Below are 12,889 nucleotides of genomic sequence, written 5' to 3'. Positions count from 1 at the left end.
ACAGAACGCGGAGGAGCCAGGAGCCCGAGCAAAGCAAGCTGCCTTCCAAGGCTGTGTGGGTGGGAGGTGGGAGGAGGAGGCGGACACAGGGGTCCCAGCGGTGAAAGTGGTCTCTGAAGCCAGTGGGCAGCTAGGCAGGGGGTGCTGTGAGAACCGTGCTGGCAGGGGATGAGGCTAGTGACTTTCCTAAGCACTAGGCTGGTGCAAGGAAAACTTTCTGCCAGAGAAATGAAAGACTACGATGGATCCTTAATTGGCCAACATCATCACGACCATTTAAAAATTATTATCATCATTCCCTGAGGTCCATCTCTAAGCCTCCATTAGGATCAGGCACAAATATCTGCCTGAAGCCAGTCACCTCTGGAAATGTGGGATGTGTGTGTGTGTGTGTGTGTGTGTGTGTGTTGGGAGAGGGAGGGAGGAGGCCTCATGCAGGTGCAGGAAACCCCACTGAGGAGAATCACAAATGCCTTTTGTTTAAAAAGGCAGGGGCCAGGCATGCCCAAAGAGCATGCCGGCCATTCATTTTCAAGAGACAAGGTTATTTCTGCAGCCTAAAAATGGAAGTTCTGGATCTTTCTCTTCTTTCCTTCCCTACATCCCAGCAGTAACAAGAAATAACCACCTCTCCCAGTCACACCTATAATCCACTTAGCAATTTACCAAGCACTGCTCACAAAATCCCTGGTTTGAATCTCAGAAAGAATGGCAGGTTTGAACAAATACCTCTGAGCCACAGGAAATTTGGGGACTACCCCAAGTGCACACAGCTAGGATAAGGCAGGGCTTGTGATATCCCCACTGTCCTCAGTGAATGCTCCATGAGGCACCCCCTTCATCACCACGTCCCCCAATATATCTTCCCTCCCCATTGCCAAGTGCAGCAAACTCAAGCCCTGACATCTTGTTCCTTCCCCTGATAGAAGCCCTGGATGGCCGTACCACCTCCCTGACTTAGGCAAGAGGGCAGGGAAGTGCCCAGACCCCCACCCCAACAAAACAAAAGAAACTTTGCAAGGCCTGTCAGTGGGCAGACTGGAAGGACCCAGCACCCCTACCCTGTGTACAGCAAACCACCAGCTTTTTATGTTCTTTGACGCATCATTCCCTAAGCGGTTCGGCGGAAGTTCTCTAAAAAGGAGAAGAAAAACGCTGAGTAAATGCCAGACATTTCTCTAATTGTGATGAACGGCATTCGCTAGATTTACCGTGTGCTTACATGTGCCAGGAGCTGTGCTAGGGCTTTACAGGCAACTGTACAAAGACCTCTTATTTTATAGATGGAAATGAGGAGACAGCAGAGACCCTAAAATACCTGGCCGGAGGGTTGCACAGATGGAAGGAGGTGAGCGGAACCGGAAGCCCCAAGTTGGATTCCACATTCCTGGCGCCTGATGCTTCACCGTCTTATTCCTCAGAAAACTCAGCTAGGGGCCCACGGCCAGACAAAGGGACATTTTCACACCTAAACTGTACCCCGGAGACCAAAATCGAGTGTGAGCTGGTGGAGGAGGCAGAGTAGAGGGGAGGGACTCCTGAACCTGAACTTTCTCCAGGTTCGGTCTGCAGCAAGCCCCCTTCACCAGATAACGGCCCTCCTCCTCGCGGTTCCAGCCCCACCCGGCCGCGCCACCCCAGCGAATGTCTCCATCCTGCCTGGGTCCGCGGCTTCCTCCTCTCTCCCTCTCCTCCCAGGTCTCTCCCACAGACACACCAGCGCATTTTAAAGATGTTTCCACTTTATAAATCATCCCTCTCTGGCAGCCACCCGAGGACTGCTCCCCGAACAACACACACACACACACACACACACACACACACACAGGGCCGAACGGTGCCTTCTCCTTGGCTGAAGGGGACCGGCAACGGCCGAGCGGCACCCGTGAGATGAGAGGCTTGGGGTTCACGCTCCCCATCACCCCACCCCACAAAATTTAGGGAAATAGGAAAACATGGTCCAGTCCCCTTCCTCCATCTGTGGAGGGGCATCTCCGAGTCCCCAGTCAATGCAACCCTGAGCAACTGGGCAGGTCCCCAAAAGGAGGAGGACAAAGCTGCACCCCCACCCCCAGACCCCCAGAGCCCAAAAGTTCTGGAGCTGGGACCTCCGGCGGCGTGACCCGAATTTGCATTTCATTTGCATAATACTGCCCCGCCCCTGCCTCCAGTCCCCGCTGCTCCCCGGTGGTGCAGTTCCCTACCGGCTGCCCGAGGCCAGTTCGGAAGCTCCGGCAGACCAGGAGCTAAGGCAGACCAGGAGCTAAGGCCTGAATGGCGGAGGAGGCTGGGTTGTTGTCCTCTGGGCTAAAGATCTAGGGGGCTGCTAAGAGAGCCCCTGGGGATCCCCACTGCCCCCGTCTGTCACCCACCCCGAAGGAAAACCAGCGCTGACCTGCCAGCCTTGGTGATGATCATCTCGGTGCCCGCCTCGTGGAACTTCTTCCAGAGCTCCTTCTCATGCAGGCCCACCTTGATGTTCTCGATGGTCTAGGGAGGGCAGGGAGGGACTCATGTCGGCCTTGCCCACGGCTACAGGCGCAGCCCTCAGAAAGAGGGACACAGGCCCAAGGGGCCAAGCAGGACACTGCCAGCCCTGCTAGGAGCCCAGGCTCCTGGAGTCCTGGCAGATTTCGTTTCACAAAATGGTTCTGTTCCATTGGTGAATTTTTTAAAATGTGAAATGTAATCAGTGAATCTCCCTTCTTCGGAGCTGCACCTACAGACGGGCCCACAGAAGACACGCAAACCGACCTTGCCTGGGTCAACGACACACTCCTACACAAACATAAACACTCTACCCAACAGGGCCAGACTTGCGGGCAGACACACCGACCCAGGAGGGGCACCTCTAACCCCGGCCGACAGCGCAGGACCCGCAGACGCGGCCTGCAGACCCGCACAGGCAGAGGGCGTGCACAGGGTCATGGTGACATCCGTCCCCCGGAGCTGGACGGATTCCCGCAGCCACCGGACCAGGGGCCACTCTCCCCACCTGGTCCCAAGGCTTTCGCCTCTCGTCCTCTCGAGGTCGAGGCGCCGGACCCTTTTCCCGGGCTCGCTGCGCTGCGGGGTCCCCCCTGTCGCCTGTCCCAGAGCAGCCTCGAGGGCGCAAAGTGGAGGAAGGACGAAAGGCAGAGAAGGCGCCCTGCCTGGGGGAGCGCGGCAGTCCTGCCCCTACTGGGGCGGGTTGGACAGACCCTGGTGGCCCTGCAGACAGATCGACGCCCGACCTCCACGCGACGGCCGTCCGGGCCCTTACCTGCTCGGCGGCGGCGGCAGTGGCGACGGCGACGTCGGCGCCGGGGCCCGGGGGGCTGGCGAGCGCGGCTCCGCTGAGGCCTGGCGCGGCCAGCGCGGGCTCCGGGGCGTTGGCAGCGTTGGCGGCGCTGGCGGCGCTGGCCTCGCCGAGCGCGGCTCCCGGGGCCCGGAAGGCCTCCTCGCTCTCCGACAGGCCTTTATCCTGCAGCATCTCCTGTGGGCACAGCACACACGGGTCACATGCACCGGTCCACACTCACCCGGGACCCCGCAGCCCTCTGGAACCTGGCCGTGGTGGGGGTTCGGCCCTGGCGCACGTGGACCCCGCCCCCTCCTGAGCTGGAGGAGGGAAAACACATGGGGGGCAGGACCCTTTCCTCCTCCCTCCGGGTCTGGGGGTCTGGACCTGTGAGGGTTTGTGCTCGGTTCAAGGTCCTGCCTGCCCCTGGGTGTGGGGCTGTGCGTTGAGTAGGTCTGGGGGAAGGACCGCCCTCTCGGCATGGCCCCAGCTGCACCCCGAGTCCCTCCTCCTGCTGGGCTCCAGTGGAGTCTGAAGCCTGGTTCTTTTTCGGCTGATCCTTCATCACTGGGGTCCAGGCTCCCTCTTGGCCCAGGGCAGCTAGGACCCTTTCTGAGCCAGAGGAGAGGAGAGTCAGGCCTGGAGGGTAGGGCCCATGTTCCGGGGCTCCACACCAGCAGAGAGGGCCTCCCTATGGAGTGGCTTCTCAGGCCCTGGCTCACCCCCTTCCCTCAGACTGCAGCCAGGTAGATGATTCCTGAACCAAAGGGTTTCCCTCCTGCACATTCCCACTCCCCTCGCCACCTGTGCGGCACCCACCCACGCATGCACACACATACTCACACCCAGACACAGCTGGGAAGTCACCCAAGGAGCCACATTTTCCTAGGGTCGCTCTGATTCAGGCCCTAAACTCAGCCAGGGACACTCCAGCCGTGCCCTCACGTGCACACTGGCTGGTTCAGTCACTCACATTTTTAGTTACAAAGGGCTCTGCTTTGGGGAAAGGACCCAGACCCCTCCCAGCTAAGGACCAGGTCAGCTGGGTGGGCCCAGTTCACCAGCACAGCCTAGTCCTGCCCCTTCCCCAAGCAACTAGGACTATTCACCCTCTTGCTCATGTGCCTGCTTCCTTCTGGAAGCTGGTCCGGGGATGTCAGGATGAGAGCCCAGTCTGCAAGGACCTGCCTGTCCTGCCTCTATCATGGGCGCAACCCTGCATTATCTCTGCTTCTCCTTTCCACCACCTAGCTCTTCTCCCTTCATCTGGATCTGGGCAAGCTCTAGGGAGGCTTTCTAAATGTCCAGCTGCCTCTTTTGTGACCAAATGTTCCCCCTTTCTCCTCCTACCTTCTTTCTGTCCTCCCCAGGATCTCTCTGGGCATTCCACGGCCCAGGCCTCTCATCCACTGGCCTCCTCATCTCAGGCCTAGACATCGGCTCCCAGGGCCTCACAAAGTAAACAAGCCAAGTGCAACCGAGGAGATAAAAAGGGGCCGGGGCCAGTTGGGGCTGGGAAAAGCCCATAAAGATAAGGCTGACAGCCCTGCCGGTCCTTGAGCCACAGGCACGGAGGAGGCAGGCCCGCGGGGCATAGCCAACTCCACCACGGTCTTTGGCCCACAGGCGAGTTGCGGGACTGAGCCTGGAAACCCAGGAGACCCCACGCAAGGGGACACCGCACCACCACAACGAGGGTGGTTATGCGCTCTGGCCCAAGGCGTTGGTTCCGATTATATCTGGGGTCAGCCTGGATGGGCCCCCGGGGTCAGCTGGTCCAGGTGTGGCGGCCCACGGGGGCGGGAGGGACCGCCTGGTGAGATGCTCTCCTGGCCGCTAGGTCCCCTGCGGGGCACTTGTCACGCGATGCCCCGCGACTTGCGCCGCACTCTCTCGGTGCTGCCCCGTGCGGAGCATATCCGCGGCCCGCGGTCACTGAGCTCCAGTCTCAGCGAGGGACGAGTGCTGTGCGGGGCTCTCCTTCCCAAACTCGAGGTTCGCCTCTTCCTTGTCTCTCAGCCACGCAGCCACATTCCGACATCCCGACGATTCGCCTTCCCTGGAGCTCCCCGCTCGTTTCCTTGTCTTCCCGCCAGGCACGAGCAGACCCGAGGTCCGGTCCGCTCGGACCCCTAGCCCCGGCGCGCTGGGACTCGGGTACCAGCAGGTCCGGCATCAGCCGAGGGCCGCGGCCGGCGCTCGCCCTGCTCCTAGAGCCCTCTGCGGGCGCGGCCGGTCGGCTCCGCGCCCTGTGCGCTTGGGTCCGTCACTTTTCAGCTGTCTCGTTTTCTAAGGATAGCATTTTTCTTTCCATTTCTAGATTACTGGTGATACTTTTCTTGTGTCGGGGGAATTGTTAATAGTTTATACTATTTTAAGCATTTTAATTATCTTTATTATCAGAGTAGTATTCTGGCCAGTTCAATAACATTAAAACTATCCTATCACACACTAGTTATTAGTGCTTTTATTTTTAATACTGTATGGTTAAAGTACTGGCTTGATTTGTTAATTCACCATTATCAAATATGTTGTTATGGCTTTCCTGTCACATCATTCTAGGGCCTCCTGGCATGTTAGTAATTCTATTAGTATTCTACTAATACTTAGGCAATCATTAAATACAGTCTTCCAATAGGTCATGTTAATCTATTATTATTTTTACTCTGTATCCCTAAAATGTTTCCGTGGCTGGTTCTTCAGTCTCTGTTCTTGGTCACAGTTTCCATAATTTTTTACCATAACATAATATTATTGTTCTCAATATTCACATTAATTTTCTTCACATCCGTATAATACTTTTTGTTATTTTACCGTTACTTGTTTTGTTAGGATTGTTCATAATATTCCAGGTATTCTTCATCACATTGTTACAATATCTCTTTACTTTGTCATTATTTGTAATGTTATGGATCTTAATTCGCTAGTTATTTTTCATCACATCATTACTTCTTGTTACTTTGTCATAATTTGTCATATTGTTGTAGCTCTTAATACTCTGATTCTTTTTCATCACATTGGTACACTACTTCTTATTACTCTATCATTATTTATACTGTTGTTGGGACTATTAAAACCTTGGTCATAAATTGTCATATTACTCTAGCAATTCTTGTTGCTGTCTTTATTTATAGTACTATTGCTCTTAAGATTTTGGTTAACATTTATTTTAATAATTCACTATAGCATCAATAATAAATTATATTATAGTATTCTGTCAATACTAATATTAGTATTTTCATTGTTCACCTTTTTCCTACGGTTTTATCATTTTGACACTATTGCTCTTTCTTATCCTATTGCTATTGATTTTAATACTATTGATTTTAACATTCTTCTCACATTGTTCCATCACTTTGTCTATGATTCTTTCAAATTTGGGGTTACAGTTTTCACTTCGTTTTGAGAATGACTATTATTTTATTGTGGTTTTAAAGTCCCGAGTACTCTGTTAGTTATGCCGTTTAGCCCTGCTTTTTGGGTAATGGCTTATATTTTGGTAATTCTTGATCATAGATCATTATTTATATATGATGCTCCTTGCTTTAATTTTGACGACCCTGTTGCATCAAAGGCTCTGAAGTCCAGTGTTCTCATCACACACATTTCCACATCGATATTCGCCAAGTACCAGGCCCTCAACCCTGGCCTTTCTTCTTCTGCAAACACCAATTTCAAGACCACCGCTCTGCTTGTCTCATCCTAACCTTGTTCCTTTGGCGTTGGCGCTGTCCTCCCTATGCTCTTGGGTCCTCAGACCCAATTCGCCCGGCTGCTCGGAGGAGAGGAGGTCTTGAGCCACGACCGCTGGGAGTCGGGCCGACGCGGCAGCCGGTTCGGAAAACACTTCGCGCCGCCCTTTTGCCGCCCTGACCGCCCCCGAGGTTCTTACCCCGGTCCCGTTACTCGCCCCCTTTCCAGCTCATCTTCCTCCACCTTGCAGCCTCACCCTGGTTTGGGGTGGCCCCCTGTCCCGCAACACCCTGCTCACCCTCACCCACGCCGGGACCCTCACTCACCCTAACTGCTCTGCCGCAAGCGCTGGTGCCCACGGCCCGAGGTCCACTGCAAGCCCGGGTCCGAGGAGCCCGGGTCAGCCGGGACTCCGACTTGGGGCCGCTGGGTCAGGGTCCCGCTGCCCGCCGCGCCCTCGGGGCCGGACGCATCCCGGTTCTGGAGCGGGCCCTTGATCTCCGAGGCTGCACTTCGGGGCCTCAGCTCCCTCCCCTCCTCCCTCCCTCCGGGGCCGGCCCCCTCCCCGCGCTGACGTCGCCGCTGTCAATCAGTCCGCGCCCGCCGCCCCCCGGGGAGGGGGCTCGGGGTCTCCGGGCTCCGCGGCCCCGGGACCCCGAGCTCCAAGCGGGCTGCCGGCTCCCCCAGCGCGCGGCCCGCTGCCCTCTCCGCGGCCCTCGGGCCCCGCCGGCCGGCCCGGGCTGGGTTGGGAGCCCCGCATGGTTTAGATTAGAGGGGGCAGGAAGAGAGGGCGAGCGGCCCGGCCGCGCCGCGCGGCTCCCACCCGAGGCTCGACAACCGGGACTGCCCGTCGGCCGGCCCGGAGCGGCGGTGCGGCCCGCATCCCGGGACGCCGCACCCCGGGTCAGCGGGGCCGGGGCCCGCTTCCAGACGGCCGACCTGCGCGGAGCCGCGGGCCACCGGGCCCGCCTGCCCGCACGCGCCGCGGTCCGAGCCCGCTCCTGGGGCCGTGCCCGCCGCGCACCCACGCCCTGCCGGCCCGCACGGCGGCTCCCGACCATGCCCGCCACACATTCTCACACCTCCGCGCGCCGGCCCGCGCTCGCGCCTGGGGTCAGGCCCCGGGCCTTGTCGCGACGGCCGGGCCCGGACCTCGTCTGGGACCGACCCCGCTGCTCACCGGCCCGCGCTCTTCCGGGCCCACCGGGCAGCGGGCGCTGCAGTCGGCCTTGGGGGTCACGGGTGGGGGCAGGCCCTGCGCCCAGGAGGGGAGGAGGCCCCGTGGCCCGGGCCTGCAGCGGCGGCGGCGGCAGCGGCGAGGAGGTGCGGCGCCGGCCTGAATCGGAGCCCAGGCCCAGGCTCCGAGGTGCCAGCGCTTGGCAGAGCCTCTTGGGGAAACTGCGGCCGAGGGCCAGGACTCTGCCAGCAGCTCCCCGAGATCCCGGAGGGCTGAAGAGGAAGCCCAATGCCTGCTCCAGTCTAAGAAGCCCAGACGGCTTCGCACCGAGCCAGCCGGCCTCTGGGTCTCGAAAGTGAGTGCCCCTCAGCCGCCTAGACCTCCCTGCCCGGCCTCTGTCTCACTTATCTCCATGTCTCCATGTCTGTCTGTGCCTCCCCGCAGGCCCCTACAGCTGCACAGGCAGGCAGGCAGTCCCATGTGGACCTCAGCCCATGCCCAGCCTGCCCACTCATGTGCAAAGGCCCCTGAGTCCTTGGTCAGTAGAATTCCTAGATAAGCTCCTCAGTTCTCAGCATGGGCTGCATCCTCAGTGGTGTTCCAGCCTCTCCAATCAGCCTCTGTTCCTTTCCAGATTCTGACCTCAAAAGCAGATTCATGGGAACAGGACAGGGAAAATCCTTTGCTGGATGTCTCCGTCCCTTTTATAATGCTAGGAGATGGAGAGCGGGGCATCAAGGCTTTCCCCACCCCCCTGCACACATAGCAGGAAGGAGAACACCAACTCAAGAAAAGCCAGCTGCCCTTGTCAGGAGCCTGTGATGCTGGTCCATCGTGGGCCCACTGCCCAAGAATCCCCTTCTCCCCTATCAGTACCAGAGCCTGCTGCCCCATCTTCCCTTCATGACTTCTCTCATGGAGCAGGCCCTAGTCATGGAGTCCCAAACCAGGAAGGGAAAGTAAGGTCTGAGAGAGGTGGAGAAGCTTAATCCTCCTCTAATTGTGCCTCCTCCTGGAGTAGAGCCAGGGAAGGCCCTGGTGTTTCAGGAGATGCCTGGGGAGTCATGTTTCCTGTGTTAGGGAGAACTGGATGACATTCCTCAGCTTCTGCACCCAAGCCCCCTCCCATGTCTTCTCCAACAGCCTGGAGGGAAATCCCTGGCAGGTAAATAGCATTTGGACTAACCAAGCAACTACTGTGTGGCATGGTGAACAGGGAGGGCAGTCAATCACCAGTACCATGGGAAGACCAGAGTTAAGCCAGACCCTGGAAAGAGTTTCCTGACAGTCATGGAGGACGTTCATAAGGAGACCATCTAATGTAGCTCTTAAGAGAAGCTATAGAGTGGAAATTTCCTAGCAGTTCAAGGCTTTCTGGAGACTCCTGAGAAATAACCTAAATCAAAATTGACCAGTTCATGATGATGTGGAGAAATGTGATATGGAAGAGACAGGCTAGGTTTTGGTGATTAAAAGGAAGGGGCAAACCAGCCAGCAACTGAGGAAGAAAAAGGGAGAGGTTATATGCACAAATTCTCCATTACTAGAATGGAATACATTATTTTGTTGATTCTAAGAAACACATTTTTTTTTCACATTTTGACATCTCTTAAATTAGGATGCATCTTAACATCAATGGTGTGTCATAGTTTAAGTAGCAGTTTTATTTTTCTTAGTGGTACATAGAGTAATAGAATAGTTTACAACTGATGAAGTATAGTATTTGCTGATAAATGGCCTGTGGAGAAAAGAAAAAGACCAATTTTTCCCTCCCAGGACAGATGCGAGGAATTCAAAGTACAAACACTCTGCTCAACTAGCTGAGCTAAGCCGATCGTAACCAAGTGTCTATAACACCACCTTGGGTTACTCAGGGGAAGAGTCTCAGGTTTGGTGTCAGACTGTCCAAGGTTTTGAAATCTGGCTCTGAGTCCTGGCTCACTATTTAGCAGCTGTATGACCTTGAACGAGTGAGTGCCTTGACACCTACATTAAAAAGGGGATAATCACATCAACTGGCGCAGTAGTAAAGAATCTACCTGCCATGGCAAGAGACAGGAGACCCAGGTTCGAGCCTTGGGTTGGGAGGATCCCCTGGAGTAGAAAATGGCAACCCACTCCAGTATTCTTCCCAGGAAAATGCATGGACAGAGGATCTTGTAGGCTATAGTCCATGGGGCTGCAAAGAGTCAGACATAGCTGAGTGACTGAGCATGCACTGCACACCAACATACTAGCAAATTGTGAGATTTGGGTAAGTCAGTACATATAAATGCCTGGCATGTAGTAAGTAGATAATAAAGGTTAGTTCCCAAGTATTTTTAAAATGTATTTTATCCCACCTCTTTCTAAAAAAGGCTTGAGGTAATTTATAACCAAAATAAGAAAATAATAATACAAGTAGAAAGGCAAAGTAGGGTCGAGGAAAAAGGAGAAAGAATATATGCCATCACTAAGTGTTGAAGAAGTTGCTATAATTGAGAGAAAATTCTGGCTTACTACCAACAGGGCAAAATGGTAGTTCTCCATTTCAGAAATGTGGAAACACTATTTCCTTGGTGAATAATGGGGGGAAAACTTCACCTTGGCCCTAAACATTAAAGTATTAATAGCTTTTCATATAAATGTTTATTCTTATATCTGTACACTGTCTTATCATTTACAAAATGGTTCCATAGCTACTTTCTCATTTGATGCTGTATTAACTCTATTTTTAATCTCCATTTTATGGATTCATCCACCCAAAGAAATATTTATCAAGTACCTACTATGTGCCAGACACATAAACAAGAGGAAAAGCCAACTAAGCATTCTATTAGTTAGCCAGCTGCTTAGCTAACCAGTTACTAACTGCAAATTCACAAACAACCTAAAAATGTACTAATTCATCACGTATATAATCAGTCCCAAAGGGAGCAGGGGCTACAGGATAATCTGGAGAATCCTAGTCAATACGATAAGGTGGCTTGTTCAGAGCCTAGGGTGGGCTTGGTTGAAGATGATTACTTGAGATGGCACCATACGGTAGTGAAAAATAATTACAATTTTTTAGAAAATCCTAGGTTTTGGAGCATTTAATAAATACCAACATCAAGCCCCACCCCAGACCAACTGAGTCAGAATCTCTGCGAATACAGCCAAGGTTGTGCCAATCGTGGAAATCCTATTTCCTGCTCTCCTAGTCTCTTTCATAGCTGGGAGTGGTCATGTGACCCAATGTTGGCCAATGAGGCCCAAGGGAAAGACTGGAGGGGAGATAGGGTGTGGGGAATTTTTTGCTTTGTTGATAAAAAAAAGGAAGACAGTCTTCTTTTCGCCTGTGGATGAGATCCTTGGAGTTCTCACGCTCTAGAGACCTTGAGGCAAAAAGGATGAAGATCAATGTGCTAAGGCTATCAGAGCAAAAAGAAAGAGCCTGGGTTCCTGAGGCCATCACTGAGCAGGTAAACCTGCTCTTGCAATGTGAGAAAAAATAAACCCTATTTCTTTACATCATTGTTAGTTTGACTCTCTATTACTTACAGTCTTACTCCTGAGATATATGTGAAGGTCCCAGCTCAGTGCCGAGTGAGTCCTTGGTGTTTCATAATGAAAAATACACATTTTAGTGTCTTTATGTATTCTTGTGTATACGCACATACCTTCTCATTCCAATCCAGGAAACAAAATCCCTCCACACTTCCTCCCAGCCACGTTATTCTGTGTGTGCTATGATCTAAGGCCTGGGATCCTTGGTAAGAGAAAAAAGAATGGGTGAGGCAGCAGGGAATTTACCTGTCCCCTGTGTCTTTCTTGTTAACCAGTAGCCCCAATTCTTGGTTCCAGATTCCCCAGCCAACATCCCACTGGGATTATCAAACTCAGGACAACTGGTGGGGGCAGGAGCTTGAGCTCACTCTGGAAATCGGAGGATGGAACAAGGAGAATGGGTAGTGGGTGGCAGCTGCTGCTGCAGGTGCTTCCCCTCTTACCACAGGCATAGGTCTGCACACCTGACCTCTCACCCTGGCCTCCCAGGCCTTCTCCCACAAAGAGAATTAGGAAACTTCCAGTTAGAAGGAACTGGGAACTGGACTGGCTGGATCCTGGACCTGGGTGAGATAGGCTGCTCTGAGCCGCCTCAGGACTGAGGACAGAGGCAGTGTTTCACCAATAACACAGGTAGATCCATCCTAAAACTCACTGGAGGAACTACAGAGATAAAGAATGAATCATCAGATCTGGGTTTTGCAACCTAGATCTCCTGTTCCAGAGTCCTTAACAGTAGGCGGATTCACTGCAGAAAATCAGCTAATTTCTTCCCCCTTACACTACATGCTCCTGAACTGCCGCTTCTTTCCATTTCCCCCAATAAGACTTCCTTGAAACACATTTATTTTACAATCTGTCTGAGGAAGGTATATCTGCACTATGGTTGTGTTAGATTAAAAAAAAAAAAATCTAACTCAGAGAAAGTATTTAATTTTTCCACCCCCCTGCCCCTTCTTTGCTTCTCTTTCTCCCTTCCATCCTTCATAAACATAGATTATCCACAACCAGCTTTTAACTTGGGTTCTCAAGGGTTTTTCTGAATAAGGGGCTGAAACAAATCAGAATTCAAGAATAAGAGTATTTAGGCTATCAGACAGCCCTTGAAATTTGAAGTTTAAAAAAAACCTGAATTCATGTCCTCAACAGGCTGTTGACAGAGGGACCTAGAGCGTGATCTCCTTTAAGCCTCTGTTTCGTCATCTGTAAAA

At 53.4% G+C, this 12,889-nt stretch overlaps 1 protein-coding gene across 7 annotated transcripts in view; it reads right to left on the bottom strand.

The window, feature by feature from the left end:
- The window catches only part of TBX4 (T-box transcription factor 4), a 37,876-nt gene that overhangs the window by 24,266 nt on the left and 721 nt on the right, over positions 1-12,889 (bottom strand). For 4 of the 7 annotated variants that reach the window (XM_086355625.1, XM_086355624.1, XM_086355626.1 and 1 more), the window contains exons 2-4: positions 11,792-11,880; positions 3,263-3,475; positions 2,396-2,490 (exon numbers count right to left, since the gene is read on the bottom strand). In XM_086355625.1, coding sequence (XP_086211751.1) covers positions 2,396-2,490; positions 3,263-3,472 — 305 coding nt within the window. In that variant the 5' untranslated portion in view covers positions 3,473-3,475; positions 11,792-11,880. Of the gene's footprint in view, positions 1-2,395; positions 2,491-3,262; positions 3,476-7,299; positions 7,439-11,791; positions 11,881-12,806; positions 12,882-12,889 lie in introns of those variants that run through there. The other 3 variants (XM_086355619.1, XM_086355620.1, XM_086355622.1) reach the window with 2 other exon arrangements.

The sequence above is a fragment of the Bos grunniens genome, chromosome 19 (assembly GCF_055505025.1).
Source record: "Bos grunniens cultivar Pamir isolate PY7600 chromosome 19, Bosgru_T2T1.0, whole genome shotgun sequence".
Lineage (NCBI taxonomy): Eukaryota > Metazoa > Chordata > Mammalia > Artiodactyla > Bovidae > Bos > Bos grunniens.
The sequence above is the reverse complement of the archived record's forward strand: the minus strand, read 5'-3'. Positions and strand labels throughout refer to the sequence as shown.